At 40.8% G+C, this 19,149-nt stretch overlaps 1 protein-coding gene across 3 annotated transcripts in view; it reads right to left on the reverse strand.

The window, feature by feature from the left end:
• Nucleotides 1-2,070: 2,070 nt before the first annotated feature.
• Nucleotides 2,071-19,149, reverse strand: part of dnaaf11 (dynein axonemal assembly factor 11) — a 64,448-nt gene continuing 47,369 nt past the window's right edge. For all 3 annotated transcript variants that reach the window (XM_024419914.2, XM_024419915.2, XM_024419913.2), the window contains one exon: nucleotides 2,071-2,542. In XM_024419914.2, the coding sequence (XP_024275682.1) occupies nucleotides 2,389-2,542 (154 nt within the window). In that variant the 3' untranslated portion in view covers nucleotides 2,071-2,388. The remainder of the gene's footprint in view (nucleotides 2,543-19,149) is intronic.

Genomic DNA, 19,149 nt, shown 5'->3' on the forward strand with positions numbered 1-19,149 from the left:
AAAGAGGGACTTTATTGGGGTTACAGAGGAACAAAATGAATCCCCCGAAAATCTTTATTTAGTTTGGACAGCATTCACTGTGAAGAAAAATGTGCTTTGGTAGGCAACTGAGGGATGGATCACATGAAACAATACTATAGTGCAGTGCACTCGGAAAAGTATTCCGACCCCTTGACTTGTTCCACATTTTTTTACGTTACAGCCTTATTCTAAAATTGATTAAATTGTTTTCCCCCCTCATCAATCTACACACAATACCCCATTATGACAAAGCAAAAACAGGTTTCTATACATTTTTACTCAGTACTTTGTAGAAGCACCTTTGGCAGCGATTACAGCTGCCAAAGGTGTGACACTATAAGCTTGGCACACCTATATTTGGGGAGTTTCTCCCATTCTTCTCTGCAGATCCTCTCAAACTCTGCCAGGTTGGATGGAGAGCGTTAATGCACAGCTATTTCCAGGTGTCTCCAGAGATGATCGATCAGGTTGAAGTCTGGGCTCTGGCTGGGCCACTCAAGGACATTCAGAGACTTGTCCCGAAGCCACTCCTGCATTGTCTTGGCTGTGTGCTTAGGGTTGTTGTACTGCTGGAAGGTGAACATTCGCCCCAGTCCGAGGTCCTGAATACTATGGAGCAGGTTTTCATCAAGGATCTCTCTGTACTTTGCTCCATTCATCTTTCCCTCGATCCTGACTAGTCTCCCATTCCCTGCCGCTGAAAAACATCCTCACAGCATGATGCTGCCACCACCATGCTTCCCGGTAGGGATGGTGCCAGGTTTCCTCCAGACATGATGCTTGGAATTCAATCTTGATTTCGTCAAAACCAGAGAAGCTTGTTTCTCATGGTCTGAGAGTCCTTTAGGTGCCTTTTGGCTAACTCTAAGCAGGCTGTCATGTGCATTTTAGTTGCTTCTGTCTAACCACTACCAAAAAGGCCTGATTGGTGGAGTGCTGCAGAGATGGTTGTCCTTCTGGAAGATTCTCCCATCTCCACAGAGAAATTCTGAAACTCTGTCAGAATGACCATCGGGTTCTTGGTCACCTCCCTGACCAAGGCCCTTATCCCTCGATTGCTCAGTTTTGGCCAGGCGGCCAGCTCTAGGAAGAGTCTTGGTGGTTCCAATCTTCTTCCATTAAAGAATGATGGAGGTTACTGTGTTCTTGGGGACCTTCAATGCTGCAGAATTTTTTTGGTACCCTTCTCCAGATCTGTGCCTTGACACAATCCTATCTTGGAGCTCTACGGACAATTCCTTTGACCTCATGGCTTAGTTTTTGCTCTGACATAAACGGTGGGACCTTTATATAGACAGGTGTGTGCCTTTCTGGGAGATTCTCCCATCTCCACAGAGAAATTCTGAAACTCTGTCAGAATGACCATCGGGTTCTTGGTCACCTCCCTGACCATGTGCAGATTGATGAGTTTTTAGAATGAGGCTTAAAAATGTTGTTTTTTTTAAATGTAAAAAGTGAAGGGGTCTGAATACTTTTCCGAATGCACTGTGTACTACTATGGTATAAATAATATAGTATTTACTATAGTGTTTTTGCTGACTTTACTGTAGTTTTCTATAGTATTTCCAGTTAACTATAGTATAAATACTGTAGTAAAAGAAAACTGTAGTATATACTATAGTAATTAATGTCATGTTTTTGCAGATTGTAGTATACTGTAGTATTTACTGTAGTGTTTTTGTTTTATCTTTAACATACTGTAGAAGTAGAGGCTTTCTCCTTTAGAAAACCAACTGGAGAATTAATAAAAACACATTTTTGATAACATGTAACCTGTAAGTAAGACTGGACTCTGAACAGCACTTCTGCTCTTTTCTACAACCTGTCTGGAACACAATACTTGGTGTGTAGGTTTCTTACTCATGGGTGGCACAAATTGCGATATGGGGGACGGGAATGGGCAGGGTATATACAAACTAAATAATGTAGTATTTACTATAGTGTTTTTTTGTATGCAGATAATACTGTAGTATTTAATAAAGTATTCTACAGTATACTACACTATTCTATAGTAAGTACTACAAATAAATCGAGAGATACTACAGTGTGTACTAAACTATATTATTTTTTTATGTAGGGAACATCACCAATGTAAACAGGAAAGGATATAACTCAGTTCAAATAAAAATGGACCACAGAGTAACTAAACACACATTCAGGAGGGTTTCTTGTACGACCATCATAACAATACACAATGATATACTGTACTGACATCTATGAGCATCTCTCACTTGCACAATATTCAAAGAGATCTGCTGGATAGACAAATCTTGCATTTACTGTATTAAATATGTTTTACATTGATATCAGATGATATGAAGATTTGTGTGTTCACAAATTTGTCAGACCGATTTTAGATTTTCACTCTCACATCAAAGGGGGAACGTCTGGGTCGTCCACAAAGTTATCATAAAAGATGGTCTGCTCTCCAGCCCTGTTCTCTCGTGGGACAATGTTGGCCAAGTCGACCCCTGAGTGTTTACTGGGATCCACCTCCAACCTCTGCCGGTTGTTACCTTTCCTATAATGGGAACAAATACCAAGTTAACCAAGCCATATGGAAAGGATTTATACAAATTGTATGTCACTTATATGATTATGGCTGGCTTCCTTAAAATAAATATTTCCTTCCTTCCAAATGAGTACATCAAATACTTTCATTATACTGCTGCTCTTGACTGGTACCAGGGAACCAAATGTAATAATCAGGGAAAGTGCTAAATAATGCATGTGTGTTATTTATAAAGTATGCACAGTTTATAATACTACACAATGCATATTACAAACACAAAGAGTACATTACACACACAGAAATACTCCACGGCAGGACACACATCACTTTATGGACAGCAGATAGCCTCAAGTTATTTGTATTTATTAAGGATCTCCATGGGGTCCACCAACATTAAGGCAGTTATGTAAAATTACAAATATTACATTTCATAACACATTTCACAACACACTAAGTTGTGTTTTCCCTGAGGCCACTACCCTACTACCACATATCTACAATACAAAATCCATGTGTACCTGTGTGTAGAGTGTGTGTGTTAGCATGTGCATTTGTATGTGTGTCTGTGCCTTTGTGTGTGTCTCTTCACAGTCCCTGCTGTTCCATAAGTTGTATTTTTATTATTATTATTTTTGTATCTTTTTTTGTTTGTTGCATCAGTTACCTGATGTGGAATATAGTTCCATGTAGTCATAGTTCTATGTAGTACTATGCGCCTCCCATAGTCTGTTCTGGACTTGGGGACTGTGAAGAGACCTCTGGTGGCATGTCTAATGGGGTGCATATGCATGGGTGCTAGTAGTTTAAAAACAGACAGCTCGGTGCATTCAGCATGTCACTACTTCTTACAAAAACAAGTGGTGATGAATTCAATCTCTCCTCTACTTTGAGCCATGAGAGATTGACATGCATACATTTAAGGGCCACCCCTACTGCCCTGCAATGTTCTGAGCAAATGGTTATTTTCCTTGATCCTTCTTTGTGGCACCTGACCAAATGACTGGACAGTAGTCCAAGTGCGACAAAACTAGGGCCTGTAAGACATGCCTTGTTGATAATGTTGCTAAGAAGGCAGAGGACGGCTTTATTATGGACAGACTTTTCCCCATCTTAGCTACTACTGCATCAACATGTTTTGACCATGACAGTTTAAACTGCTGGAGTAACCCTGGATTGTAGTCACCACAACTTGCTCTATTTCCACATTATTCATTACAATATTTGGTTGAGGTTCAGGGTTTGAATGATTTGTCCCCAAAAACAATGCATTTAGTTTTTAAAATATTTAGTACTAATTCATTCCTTGCCACCCATTCTGAAACTAACTGCAGCTCTTTGTTATGTGTTGCAGTAATTTCACTCACTGTAGTAGCTGACATGTATAGTGTTGAGTCATCCTCATACATAGACAAACTGGCTTTACACAAAGCTAGTGCCATGACATTAATAAAGATTACTTTTTTCAAAGGGCCTAGACAGCTGCTCTGGGGAATTCCTGATTCTACCTGGAATTTGTTGGAGAGGCTTCCATTAAAGTACACCCTCTGTGTTCTGTTAGACAGGTAACTCTTGTCATGATGTGCCCCGGGGAGGAGCATATCCCCCCTCTCTCCACAGTTTTATGATTTTACGACGGGTCATACATACCTGGTAGAAACTTCCATGCAGTTTTGAGGGAGAGAGTCTACCAGAACAAAGAGCTTCTCTTAGTTCAAAACTCCTAATCCCATTTTGGGAGAACTAAACAATATTTCAACTTTTGAGAATGTGTGAATGGTCCGTGGACACTTAAGTGACAGTCATGTTGAGTGTGTTTCATTTGGTGATTTCATGAAAGACAGGAATAACACATAACTGTATCTCTTCAAGTGTACATTTCCCAGCTGTCAGGTTTACATGTAAATATTGTGAAACGTACGTGATTAAATATGAAACTGCTTGTGAAAAGATGCCATGTGATGTTAACCTTCTAAATGAGAGTATGGATTTTCAAATAAAGATGACCTAGTCAGTGGCCACGCCCATGTGAGCATAGACATTACGTTGGGGTCATGTAACCCCCTTTTTTTACTCCAGAGTATAAAACCACCCATTACGAAATGTACATTTCATGCCAAAGAGACCCACGGTAAGCCAGACATCTCGAATGGTTAAGAAGTCAGAGAATGACGGGACAGGAGTCCCCACATTGGAATGGCAACAATTCTATAGGCCACGGAGACCATACAGCTGTAGTTTAGGCTACATGGCTGGAAATGGTTAAACTCTGAGACTAATCGATCACTACAGAATAAGAGCAAATTCTAGACGACACAAATTACTAGTCTGCAGCTAGAAATTACGTAAATCTAGAACAAGAATACCAACAACTGCCGAAGCATCTATTCTATTAGAACATTTCCGAATAGTACTCTGAAGTACAACCACGAAAGACATTGTGACTTCTGGGAAAGTTAACCAGAGACTCTGATGAAATCTACAGGAAGATTGAGGATTCCAACAGAGAAGACAACAACGACAAACGGGCGTAAATATATAAATTGCAATTATTCTCGAATGAGCGGTCATTCATGTGCAAAGGATTAGCAATTCAATGAATATAATTATAGACTATGTGTAGTGAATCCATTTAGTCTTTCCCGCTCTTTCTCAGTCCCCACCCCTTTTCTTTGTCTACCAAACCGTCATATCGGCTTAGACCACTAGGGACTTTTCTATCATTGTTAGTAACCAACATCTACTGTTTGTTTTATGCATTTCTGTGATTATTTAGTTAGTTAGTTAGGAAATAAATAATTAAGCCAATTTGTATATTGTTGATTCATTATGGAAACTAGGGTTCGTGCAGATAACCAATAATTTTATGACGTTTGGAATGAGACTAATGACTAACATTAAGAATTAGTTAATAGATCAGATATTAAAATATCTGAAGAGTTATATTTGGAAAATTCTAACTTTGTAATCTCAACATTTTCCGTGGTGCCCCGACTTCTTAGTTAATTAATGTTTACACGATTGGTTTAATCACGTAATAATTAAACATAGAGAAATTATTTTATATAAATAAGTCTTCACATTTAACGATAGTCCAGACACAACACTCTTTAGCCACACTATAGCAGGTGTGTAAAGCCATAGCACATACGTTTTTCCAGTAGCAGACTATGATCAATGATGTCAAAGGCCGCACTGAAGTTTAACCTCTAGTGACACCCCATCCCGTGAACGGGACCGTTGTCATCATCTGACACTAATTAGCACAACGCAACGGACATAAATATTACTAGAAAATATTCCTATTCATGAAAATCACAAGTGAAATATATTGAGACACAGCTTAGCCTTTTGTTAATCACCCCGTCATCTCAGATTTTCAAAATATGCTTTACAGCCAAAGCTAGACAAGCATTTGTGTAAGTTTATCGATAGCCTAGCATAGCATTTTGTCCAGCTAGCAGCAGGTAACTTGGTCACGGAAATCAGAAAAGCAATCAAATTAAATTGTTTACCTTTGATGAGCTTCGGATGTTTTCACTCACGAGACTCCCAGTTAGATAGCAAATGTTCCTTTTTTCCAAAAATATTATTTTTGTAGGCGAAATAGCTCCATTTGTTCTTCACATTTGGCTGAGAAATCGCCCGGAAATTGCAGTCACGAAAACAGCGAAAAATATTCCAAATTAGCTCCATAATATCGACAGAAACATGGCAAACGTTGTTTATAATCAATCCTCAAGGTGTTTTTCAAATATCTATTCGATAATATATCCATCGGGACAATTCGTTTTTCAGTAGGACCGATTGGAGTATTGGCTACCTCTGTATTTTACGCGAGAATCTCTCTGGGAGCATCAGGTGACCACTTGCGCAATGTAGCCGCCTACGGGTATTCTTAAATGCGCAAAACTACGTCACAATGCTGTAGACACCTTCGGGAATACAGAGAAAGAGTAATCTGGTTGATAGCCCATTCACTGCTCAATAGGGACACATTGGGACGCAGCGCTATTCAAAACATGAGGCACTTCCGGATTGGATTTTTCTCAGGCTTTCGCCTGCAACATCAGTTCTGTTAAACTCACAGACAATATTTTTAGAGTTTTGGAAACTTTAGAGTGTTTTATATCCTAAGCTGTCAATTATATGCATATTCTAGCATCTTGTCCTGACAAAATATCCCCATGGGAACGTTTTTTTTTTCTCCAAAAATGAAAATACTGCCCCCTAGTCACAAAAGGTTAACAAAACAGCTCCAACAATCTTCTTATCATCAATTTCTCAGTCATTTATCTTAAGTGTCGTGCATGTTGAATGTTCTTCCCTATAAGCGTGCTAAAAGTCTGTCAATTTGCTTACTGTGAAATAGCATTGTATCTGGTCAAACCATTTTTTCACAGAAATGTACTAAGGATTGCTAACGGGCTGATTGGTCGCCTATTTGAGCCAGTAAAGGGGGCTTTACTATTTTTGGGTAGCATAATGACTTTTCCTTTCCTCCAGGCCTGAGGGCACACACTTTCTAGTAGGCTTTGATTGAAGATATGGCAAATAGGAGTGGCAATATAGTCCGCTATTATCCTCAGTAATTTTCCATCCAAGTTGTCTGACCCATGTGGCTTGTCTCAGTTTGGCCAGGAAGCCAGCTCTAGTAAGAGTCTTGGTGCTTCTAAACTTCTTCCAATTAAGAATGATGGAGGCCACCGTGTTCTTGGGGAACTTCAATGCTGATGACATGTTTTGGTAACCTTCCCCAGATCTGTGCCTTGACACAATCCTGTCTCGGAGCTCTTCGCACAATCCTTTCGATCTCATGGCTTGGTTTTTGCTCTGACATGCATTGTCAACTGTGGGACCTTATATAGACAGCTGTGTGCCTTTCCAAATCATGTCCAATCAATTGACTTTACCACAGGTGGACTCCAATCAAGTTGTAGAAACATCTCAAGGATGATCAAATCAAATCAAATCAAATTTTATTTGTCACATACACATGGTTAGCAGATGTTAATGCGAGTGTAGCGAAATGCTTGTGCTTCTAGTCCCGACAATGCAGTAATAACGAGCAAGTAATCTAACTAACAATTCCAAAAAAAATGGATCAATGGAAACAGGATGCACCTGAGCTCAATTTCGAGTCTCATAGCAAAGGGTCTCAATACTTATGTAAATAAGGTACTTCTGTGTCAATTTTGGAATGCTTAAAAGGTAACATAGGTCCTACAAAGTCTGCACAAAGAGTTAACCAAAGCATTTAAATAAAAAGTAGCTTAGATATCATTGTTTTCCATCATAAAATAAATAACTTTACTTTTTCAAATTCAAATGAGCGCCTGCTTACATGAGACCGTATGATTGGTTTAAGAAAATACAGGTACTGGCATTATTTGCAACTCCCCTTAAAAACAGGGGTTCTTATCAGAGATAGGAGAGCTTACTGTAATAGTTGAAGTGTACCTATGATGAAAATTACAGGCCTCTCTCATCTTTTTAAGTGGGAGAACTTGCACAATTGGTGGCTGACTAAATACTTTTTTGCACCACTGTATATACTGTACTCTATATCATCTACTGCATCTTGCCTATGCCGCACAGCCATCGCTCATCCATATATTTATATGTACATATTCTTATTCCTCTACACTTGTGTGTATAAGGTAGTTGTTGTGAAATTGTTAGATTACTTGTTAGATATAACTGCACGGTCGGAACTAGAAGCACAAGCATTTCGCTACACTCGCATTAACATCTGCTAACCATGTGTATGTGACCAATAACATTTGATCTAATTCACTGTGGTGCATGTACTTTCTTCTAAAACCAGCAGTAGAAATCTTTTAGCCTGGAATCCAACATCTGCCCTCATCCTCTCCCCATTTACATTTAATATTCATATAACCCCCCATATATCAAATTAAATGCCAAGGCTGGCAGCATTTTGATTGGCCAGCTCAATACAGTGATAACAATGCAGACAGGACTTGACCTTTTCCCCCTCTGACAAAATTAAGCTGCTTTAAAGAAAGCCCCACCACATTCACTTACAACACATAATTGACCAATGTAGCAAGGAGGTGGCAGTTAGGGTGGCCAATGCCAGTGGGACGCAGAGGAATGAAGGGGGACAGATTTACCAGGAAGAGCGAGGCAATTATAATTTAATCTCGCTGTGCAGCTGATGACATAAACGCCCCGGTGCTACGGTGGAGGGGCCCCGTCACCACTTCATTACACCTTGCATTTCACAACTCAATTAATTGGCAGGTGAATGAAGCCAGTGGATAACAAAACCGGACCATGAGTTTCTAATTGCCTCTGCGCTCTCTGATATGAATGGCTGGTTTGTGGGTGCAGGAAAAGCACCAGGGTCACAATGTCGCTTAGGGTGAAGAAAGAATATGTGGCTTGAATGAGGTCTTCGGAAGGTATCAATCTCTGCTTCGGTGACTGGCCGGCAAAATTGCATTGTCATCAAAATGGGGCTTGGTAATAGCATCACAAAGTTCTGGTTAGCCTCAGTACCTGCCAGGAATCTATACCGAATTGGATTTGAAGTAGATGTGGTTGCATGTGGGCCTGTTTGCGTGCTCTCAATCTCTTAAAATAATCCAATCAAATTACATCTAGATAAAATAAGCCGAGAACAGAGAAGATCAAATGGAGTTACACCTGCATCAAAAAGGTGGTTGTGGTGCTCTTCCTCACTTTTAGTTTTCCTTAACTGACAGTTTACTTATTGGAAGAGTGTGAGCTAATCCGTGGTAAATTAATTATGAGGGATCAAGGCAAGATTAATGACACCTGTGAGCCTGGTCTAAATTTAGCCAACACTTGTCTTCGTAACGCACAGGTAAACCCAGATGTCAACCCTTTCCTGTGGGAGACGGATGGCGCCATTAGTTTGAGAGTGGTCTAATAATGCACTCCTAGTTAGGGAGAGTTCAAAATGGCTTCCTGTAATGGGCTGTGTAATAGGTAAACGCCGACACTCATATAATGAGCAAGTCTGAAGAATCGTCAACAGTGGAATACGGCCACTGCGGTTTACCCTTATAATCAGAATGAGGAAGTATTGTAATGTTATGATGTCGGCTGACTAAGACTAATAGTTTGAGAAATGCACGCTATTGGCAAAGAAATTAGATTCAACTTTCAACTGCTTGGGTCGTGATGTATGGGGTTAGGAGTTAGAGGAAAAGTAAACACTGTGAAAGAAACCAATCAAATGCACAGCACTTCAAGGTACAAAAAATGATGAAAATGTATGCACTCACTACTGTAGTCACTCTGGATAAGAGACTAAAATGTAAAATGTAAGCTCTGGGGTCACGTTTCAATAAATTACCTCTATAGTTCTTTACCTCTATAATTCTAAATGGCCAACTGATCAAAATGGTATCTTCTTACAAGTACCTAGGCATCTGGTTAGATTAAATGCTCAATTTTAAATAGCACTGTGAAAATTTGACTAAGAAACTGAAGTTGAAATTTGACTTCTATTTTAGGAACAAATCTTATATTTCTATGTCAGTTAGGATCTTGTGCAAGGGGCATTTTGATCCGTATTGGATTGTGGTAACATTTTAATTACATGCGATCCTCCGCCAGTAACCTTAAGGTGCTGGATGCTGTGTATCACAGAGCACTTAGGTTCATAACTAATGCAAGACCACTCACCCATCACTGTGCACTATACAACATGGTGAAGTGGCCCTCCTTTCATACTAGAAGACTTAAAGGGTAGGTAGCATAAACGTAACCACATGTAACATATGGATTTGCATAAGAATCCACATCAAAAGTCACAATGCAAAGTTACATCTCACTTTTACATTTTTCTAGTTATTACATAAAACTGATCAGAATTCGGAAGAATGCCAAAGTCATGCCGGAAAAACATTTGTGGGGTGTGATGTAATATGGAGGACCTAGCAAGCCAGCCTATTCCCTATAATATAAACTCCAACAGAAATAACTTAAAATGTATAACTTGAACTCATGACTACTGGTTTCAATACAATATTCAGCCAACTTACAAGCAAATCATTTATGAATGTATTGTTACAAATCAGCTTGCAAGGTTGCTAGCCAACTAGCCTGCTAACGTTAGCTTCAGTCCTTGCTTGCAACACTCACTGCAGAGGAAAACGCTACCTGCCTGAATGCATAGTGCCAACTGTAAAGTCTGGTGGAGGAGGAATAATGGTCTGGGGCTGTTTTTCATGGTTCGGGCTAGGCCCCTTAGTTCAAGTGAAGAGAAATCTTAACGCTACAGCATACAATAACATTCTACAAGATTCTGTGCTTCCAACTTCGTGGCAACAGTTTGGGGAAGGACCTTTCCTGTTTCAAAATGATAATGCCCCGTGCTAAAAAGCAAAGCATGTAGTGTATAAAGTAGAGAGAGCGGTGACTCACCGATTGACGGCTGAGTTAGCTACCAAAGTCAAAGAAGAGACTTTAGAGGGAGAGGCCAATTCACTGGCAGAGGGAGTCAGATAATCCAATACCAATATAGTGAGGTAAATCCACATTGAATTTACCAGGTTTATCTCCATCACTGCTGACACTTGTGATGTACCAGCAGGTCGGTAGGAAATAAAGGTTGCAGGCTTGACATTCACGCTCGACACATCACCTGATTTCAGTCGGAGTGTCATTCTGAATCCTGCCTTCCACTTGTTATTCTAAGCCATCGAAGTCTTCTGGGCTGGAATAAGCACTGCATACAGTAGACATGCGCACAATCCAATACTCCAAACCACACACTTCAACCGGAAGAAAAACGGTCCCACTTCAAAGCTAGAGTCTTGTTTTTGGGCCACAAATGAGTCGTAACCCTGTCCTTGTGGGTATTACTGCACTAGCGACAAATGACAGAAAACTACGGCATCATTCACTTACTCGTTTGACTACCACTAACAAACACACAAAGCTTTTTGCATGAATTTATATGGTTTCTCATTTGTGGATGTAAATAGTAGCTCACCAGCGCCCACACGTGGTATGGAATGTAACATGCTAGCATGGCTACTAGCGAATTTTAGTCGGTTGGAACTAGCTAGGTAGCATATTTCGTTGAGAAATAGTGCATTGTGGATAGGGCTCTGGTGGTCATAAAATTGGGTCAGCTGGTTATTGGTTATTGTCATGCAAAAGACCTCCAGTCTCACAGTAACTGAATGTTAATTAACATAAACACATTTAGCATCTCCAGGCCTCCATGCATACAAGCAACATATAAAGAAAATGTATTTCAGAAGAACAGAATATGAATTGACCTACTGTACGTTACCTGGCGATGCTCCATGCCATAGGCTGTAGGTTTGTTCATTTAACAGACACAATATGTTCATAAGTCCTGTGCCATTATTTTATATTATAGTAAGAAGAATAGAATTAAACTTGGCTAAATCAAATAGAAAGCATTTTTCCCATTCCGGAGCAAGTGCGCATATGAAGTGGCTATGCTGAACGTAAAAGTGATCATTTGAAACAGGTACTATAGTTATTTGGCAACTTTAGTTGTGAATGATACAAACCTTAGAAATCAAATACAGTATGGGCTGCATGATGCGACTATAGGCTATTGATTTGAAAAGGTTGCGAAAAAAGCTTGCGCCTTGCCTCAGGATGCACACTCTGTTCACCCTTCAAATGATCATATTTTCACCCATCAGACTATTCTCAATTTAATCTCGTCTGTACTAATATGTACAATTTGTTTCGATTTAGAATGGCACATTATCAAATGGGCAGGGGAAAAAATAATATGCAATCTGTATGCACTCGAATAGGAAGCGAATGGAGGCCTCTTACCCGCCTGTTTGTTTTTCACTAAGTAGGCTACTCCAGTTATTTCACCCCACACATCAACCGCTGTTAAAAGAGCATGCAGCTGCTTGCTGAGCGACAGGTGATATTCCACACAAACTCTGTATGCCACGGGCTCTCCAATCCTATTCCTGAAGCTACCCAGTGCTTCACTTGGGAAACCAAGTCAAATCTGTTCAGGAACATTGATAGTAACATGTTTTCACAACGAAAACATATTTAATAAAACTGTTGACAGCCCAGCACTCTGTGAGCTCGAGAAAGGAATGAAGGAGAGAGGGTAGGAGATGGAAACGCATGGTGGTGAGATACTGTAGCTAAAGGTAATGTGTCAGCTTATTAATTATGAAAATATAAAATTCCCTATTACTAGGCTATTCAAAATCAAAAACAAATTCACTGTAATTGTAGACTACCTCTGTAAGCCGCCCTGCACAATCAATGAAGCAACAGCATCACCTATACAATCTCTCCCAGACTCATGGATAGAACGTTTGGAACGTAGCATAAGGTAACCCGTCCATCTAGTATGCATAATAATACAGTCCACACTCAAAGGCGATTACTATAAATTGTTTAACTTTGGAGTATACTGTAGGCTATACCAATTATCTTAATTATTCTATTTTTTTTTTTAAATGTTATTCTGCCATGCATAAAATGCAGTAGGCTATGTATTGTATAATGACACAATCATTATTTTAAATAAATTACTTTTTTTCTTGTCTTGGTCTCATATATATTCCAGAAGCCTATTCATAAGCTCTAATATGCATGAGTTTTTAAATTAATCATCACCTTAGAAAACACTGTCCATTTCATTGTGTCAGGCTTTGAAAATACATGTTTTCCACTCAGTTTCAACCTGTTGTTTAACTTCTTTCTTCAAATTGATCAATCACAATGAGGTGAGTTTTAAAAGCACATACTGTTTTGATTAGAATTTTTGATTGCATTTGCATTGATGTCAGTGGTTAGAAGGACAATAGAGCCCTGAAAACCAGGCCATTAGCGACCTGACGATCGTTATCGAGTTGGGTGATACCAATGCATGTCCAGTGCATAAGAGAATATTACTTGTGAGTCAACAGTCTTCCGGAATTTTACTGCGGTTAGGGCTGTTACGGTGACCATATTACCGACACACCTGTGGTCACGAGTCATGATGGCAGTCAATTAGGGTTCTCCAAGCTCTGATGCTGTTGATGGTCATTAGCAGCCTACCAAGTTTGCTAACTGCCTGGTACTCAGCACTCTTTTGTCCCTCTAATCACTCTGACATTAAATGTAAATGTATGGAATATCTAATCAAACACTTCATATGAGCTCATGTTGTGCAATATTTCTATAGGCTATGTATTTGCGTGAGAAAGCAAGAGTGATGGCCTCTATTAAAAAGAAGAGGTTCCCACCAGCTTTCTATAGGCTAGGCCTACTTGATTTATTTCTCAACTTTCCTAATATTAAGCACATTGCTTTTCTTTACAACAAGAGTATAGCCTACCAGGCTGGCATGAAAATGAACCACGGGAAAAGCGTCCTCCATTTGCTATTTAGGTGCATAGACGACATGTCTTTTTTCCCCCTGCCCCTGTTGAGACAGGTGCATGATAATGGTGCACTCTAAATCAAAACACATTTCACACATTTATTATTTACTATATGTAAAGGAAAGATTAAATCAAGAATAATCTGATGATGAAACATGATCAACGGCTCAGGCAAGAGACGTAACATTACCGGTCGAAAGTTTTAGAACACCTACTCATTCAAGGGTTTTCCATTATTTTTTACTATGTTCTACTTTGTAGAATAATAGTGAAGACATCAAAACTATGAAATACCACATATGGAATCATGTAGTAACCAAAATAGTGTTAAACAAATCAAAGTATATTTTCTATTTGAGACTCTTCAAATAGCCACCCTTTGCCTTGATGACAGCTTTGCACACTCTTGGCATTCTCTCAACCAGCTTCACCTGGAATGCTTTTCCAACAGTCTTGAAGGAGTTCCCACATATGCTTGAGCACTTGTTGGCTGCTTTTCCTTCACTTTGCGGTCCGACTCATCCCAAACTATCTCAATTGGGTTTAGGTTGGGTGATTGTGGAGGCCAGCTCATCTGATGCAGCACTGCATCACACTCCTTTTTGGTCAAATACCCCTTACACAGCCTGGAGCTGTGTCTTGTTGAAAAACAAATGACAGTTCCACTAAGCCCAAACCAGATGGGATGGTGTATCGCTGCAGAATGCTGTGGTAGCCATGCTGGTTAAGTGTGCCTTGAATTCTAAATAAATCACAGACATGTCACCAGCAAAGCACCCCAACACTTCCTCCTCCATTTTTTAAGGTTGGGAAATACACATGGCGAGATCACCCACACCGCGTCCCACAAAGACACGGATGTTGGAACCAACATTTTTAAATTTGGACTCCAGACCAAAGGACATATTTCCACCGGTCTAATGTCCATTGCTCATGTTTCTTGGCCCAAGCAAGTCTCTTCTTCTTATTGGTGTCCTTTAGTAGTGGGTTCTTTGCAGCAATCGACCATGAAGGTCTGACTCAACAGTTTCCTCTGAACAGTTGATGTTGAGATGTGTCTGTTACTTGAAATCTGTGAAGCATTTATCTGGGCTGCAATTTCTGAGGGTGGTAACTCTAATGAACTTCTCCTCCGCAGCAGAGGTAACTCTGGGTCTTCTTTTCCTGTGGCCGTCCTCATGAGAGCCAGTTTCATCATAGCGCTTGATGGTTTCTGCGACTGCACTTGAAGAAATATTCAAAGTTCTTGAAATGCTCCATATTGACTGACCACCAGGTCTTGAAGTAATGATGGACTGTCGTTTCTTTTTGCTTATTTGAGCTGTTCTTGCCATAATATGGACTTGGTCTTTTACCAAATAGGCTATCTTCTGTACCCCCCTTTTTTTTTTGTTACTACATGATTCCATATGTGTTATGTCATAGTTTTGATGTCTTCACTGTTATTCTACAATGTAGAAAATAGTACAAATTAAGAAAAACCCTTGAATGAGTAGGTGTTTTAAAACTTTTGACCGGTACTGTATGTGGCAGGGTCTACAGACAATCACGGATTTACAAAAGGAAAACCAGCCACTTCGGAAACCGACGTCTTGCTTCCGGACAAGCTAAACACCTTCTTCGCCCGTTTTGAGGATAGCACAGTGCCACTGACGCGGCCCGCTACCAAGGACTGTGGGCCCTCCTTCCCTGTGGCCGATGTGAGTAAGACATTTAAGCATGTTAACACTCGCATGGCTGCCGACCCAGACGCCATCCCTTGACGCGTCCTGTGAGCGTGCACAGACCAGCTGGCTGGAGTGTTTACAAACATATTCAATCTCTCACTATCCCAGTCTGCTGTCCCCACTTGCTTCAAGATGTCCACCATTGTTCCTGTACCTAAGAAAGCCAAGGTAACTGACCTAAATGACTATCGCCCCGTAGCACTTACTTCTGTCATCATGAAGTGCTTTGAGAGGCTAGATAAGGATCTAGCACCTCCACCTTACCTGACACCCACTTCAATTTGCCTACCGCCCCAATAGATCCACAGACGATGCAATCGCCATCGCACTGCCCTATCCTATCTGGACAAGAGGAATACCTATGTAAGAATGCTGTTCATTGACTACAGCTCAGCATTTAACACCATAGTACCCTCCAAACTCATCACTAAGCTTGGGCCCTGGGTCTTAACCCCGCCCTGTGCAACTGGGTCCTGGAGTTCCTGATGGGCCGCCCCCAGGTAGTGATGGTAGCAAACAACACCTACACTTCGCTGATTCTCAACAAAGGGGCCCCACAAGAGTGCGTGCTAAGCCCCCTCATGTACTCCCTGTTTCACCCACGACTGCGTAGCCACGCACGCCTTCAACTCAATCATCAATTTTGCAGACGACACAACAGTAGTAGGCCTGATTACCAACAATGACGAGACAGCCTACAGGGAGGAGGTGAGGGCCCTGGTGTAGTGGTGCCAGGAAAATAATCTCTCACTCAACGTCAACAAAAGAAAGGAGCTGATTGTGGACTTCAGGAAACAGCAGAGGGAGCACGCCCCTATCCACATCGACGGGACCGCAGTGGAGAAGGTGAAAAGCTTGAAGTTCCTCGGCGTATGCATCACTGACGATCTGAAACGGTCCACCCACTCAGCGCCTCTTCAATCAAAGGGGGCTGAAGAAATTTGCCTTGGCCCCTAAAACCCTCACAAACTTTTACAGATGCACAATTGAGAGTATCCTGTCGGGCTGTTTCACCGCCTGGTATGGCAACTGCACCGGCCATCAGACTGGTCTGCCCAACCCATCACCGCAGGCAAACTACCTGCCCTCCAGGTCACCTACAGCACCCGATGTCACAGGAAGGGCAAAAAGATCATCAAGGACATCAACCACCCGAGCCAATGCCTGTTCACCCCACTATATTCCAGAAGGCAAGGTCAGTAAAGGTGCATCAAAGCTGGGACCGAGAGACTGAAAACCAGCTTCTACTGTATCTCAAGGCCATCAGACTGTTAAATTGCCATGACTAGGCGGCTTCCACCCAGTTACACAACCCTGCACCCTAGAGGCTGCTGTCCTATTAACATAGACTTGGAATAACTGGCTACTTTAATAATGGAACACTAGTCACTTTAATAATGTTTACATACTGCTTTACTCATCTCATATGTATATACTGTATTCTTTTCTACTGTATTTTAGTCAATACCACTCCGACACTGCTCAATCTAATATTTATATATTTCTTAACTCCTTTCTTTTACTTTTGTGTGTATTGTTGTGAATTGTTATATACTACTGCACTGTTGGAGCTAGGAACACAAGCATTTCACTACACCCGCAATAACATCTGGGAAATATGTGTATGTGACCAATAAAATTATATTTGATGTTTGCTGTAATAGGTAACCACACCGTGACTACAAATAATTTACTAAGTCTTTGACCACACTGTGTTGTTACTTTGGTGAGTAAAAACTCATGCTTCCTAACCTTCAAGCACAGGTACATATTTGTGTACAAGGCAGTGCTTGGACTACTCCCTACATAACTTTGCTCCCAACTACTGCAACAGCATCACAATCCTACAGCCTCCGCTCTCAGTCAGTGCTCTCATTCACAGTTCCTAGGGCAAGGACTACAATGGGGAAATAATCCTTCTCCTACAATGCTCCTGGGTCTTGGAACAAACTTTAATAAATACTTCAATCTGGAGGATAGGGTGTCGCTGTCTGAGTTTAAAGCTGTAATAGAAGAAAATGTCATTGTATTCTTGTGCTATGTGTACACGCTGACTACTTTTTGCTGACATCTTTCCAGGTCCCCCTCGAAAAAGAGGTTTCTAACATCAAGGGTATTTTCTTGGTTAAATAATGTTGAAATAAAACAAATCATTATTAATGTAATTGACTGCAGTGACATGGTTAAACAACTCAAGTGAGTGCTAAATTGAAAGTATGTATTTTTGGGTGGACATTTACTATTTTTCTCTAAATTCATATGTGTTTTGATGGAAACTGCTGTTCATCGCTTTTTAAGGTAACATCCTCACATACCTACCTTTTCCATTGCTGACTATTACCTTTAATGTGAATTAGAATCTTGCCTTGCCCTGCTTAGTGAAACCAAAACTATTGCAACACAATCATGGCCCTCAGTTCCTCTCGTGCTGACTGCCTCCTTTGCTGCCTCAACCTCAGTGTGGGTCAATTGTCAGATATAATCAGGTCCAAATGGGGCAATAACTCAGTGCCAATCAGCACTCATTCACCTATCACCCTGCAATGTTAGTGCCTAAGTCACTTACACATTCAACAAAATGTTAATTTAAACGCATGGAATTAGCCCACACTCCCGTGGCTTCTGATGGGACCAGCTGAAGGACAAGAACTGGGGAACCAGTTGTAAAATGGAAATGTGGCAGTTAGCCAGTTAAAGAGGCAGCACACCTCAAGACAAGGTGAGGAAGCCAAACTAGTCGTCGACTGCAGATCAGCCAAGGACACTTGACGTTTTTGGTTTCAACCAATTATGTATATAAACCCTGAATTGTTGATGCTATGTATTGGCCATTGTGAGGTTTTAAAGTTACTGGTCGGCCATACATTACATGTATTTAAGTATTTTTGTTGTTGTAGTGGGGACAGTAGGAGGTTAAAAAGGTTTGGCATGGGCCCTGAAATCCTCAAAAAGTTCTACAGCTGTACCATTGAGAGCATCTTGACTGGCTGCATCACTGCTTGGTATGGCAGTAGAACCGCCCTCAATCATATGGCGCTACAGAGGCTGGTGCGGACAGCCCAGTTCATCACTGGGGCCGAGCTCCCTGCTATCCAGGACCTATATCAAGCGGTGTGAAAGGAAGGCCCGGAAAATCGTTAAAAACTCCAGCCACCCAAGCCATAGACTGTTCTCTCTACTTCCACACGACAAGCGGAACTGGTGCATCAAGTCTGACACCAACATTCTCCTGAACAGCTTCTATCCACAAGCCATAAGATTGCTAAATAGCTAACAAAATGGCTACACAAACTATCTGAGTTGACCTTTGTATTTTATTTTTGCACTGTCACAAGGGGCCTACACACTCACACACACAGACACATCAACACACACACAAACACTCACTTCATAATTTGCTGATAACGCACATAATATGCATACATTTATATACTGACTTTACACACATCCACATACATACCTACTTCTATCCCTCCAGTATCCCTGCACATTGTAAATATGCTAC

Source organism: Oncorhynchus tshawytscha, linkage group LG10 (assembly GCF_018296145.1).
Source record: "Oncorhynchus tshawytscha isolate Ot180627B linkage group LG10, Otsh_v2.0, whole genome shotgun sequence".
Classification (NCBI taxonomy): Eukaryota; Metazoa; Chordata; class Actinopteri; order Salmoniformes; family Salmonidae; genus Oncorhynchus; species Oncorhynchus tshawytscha.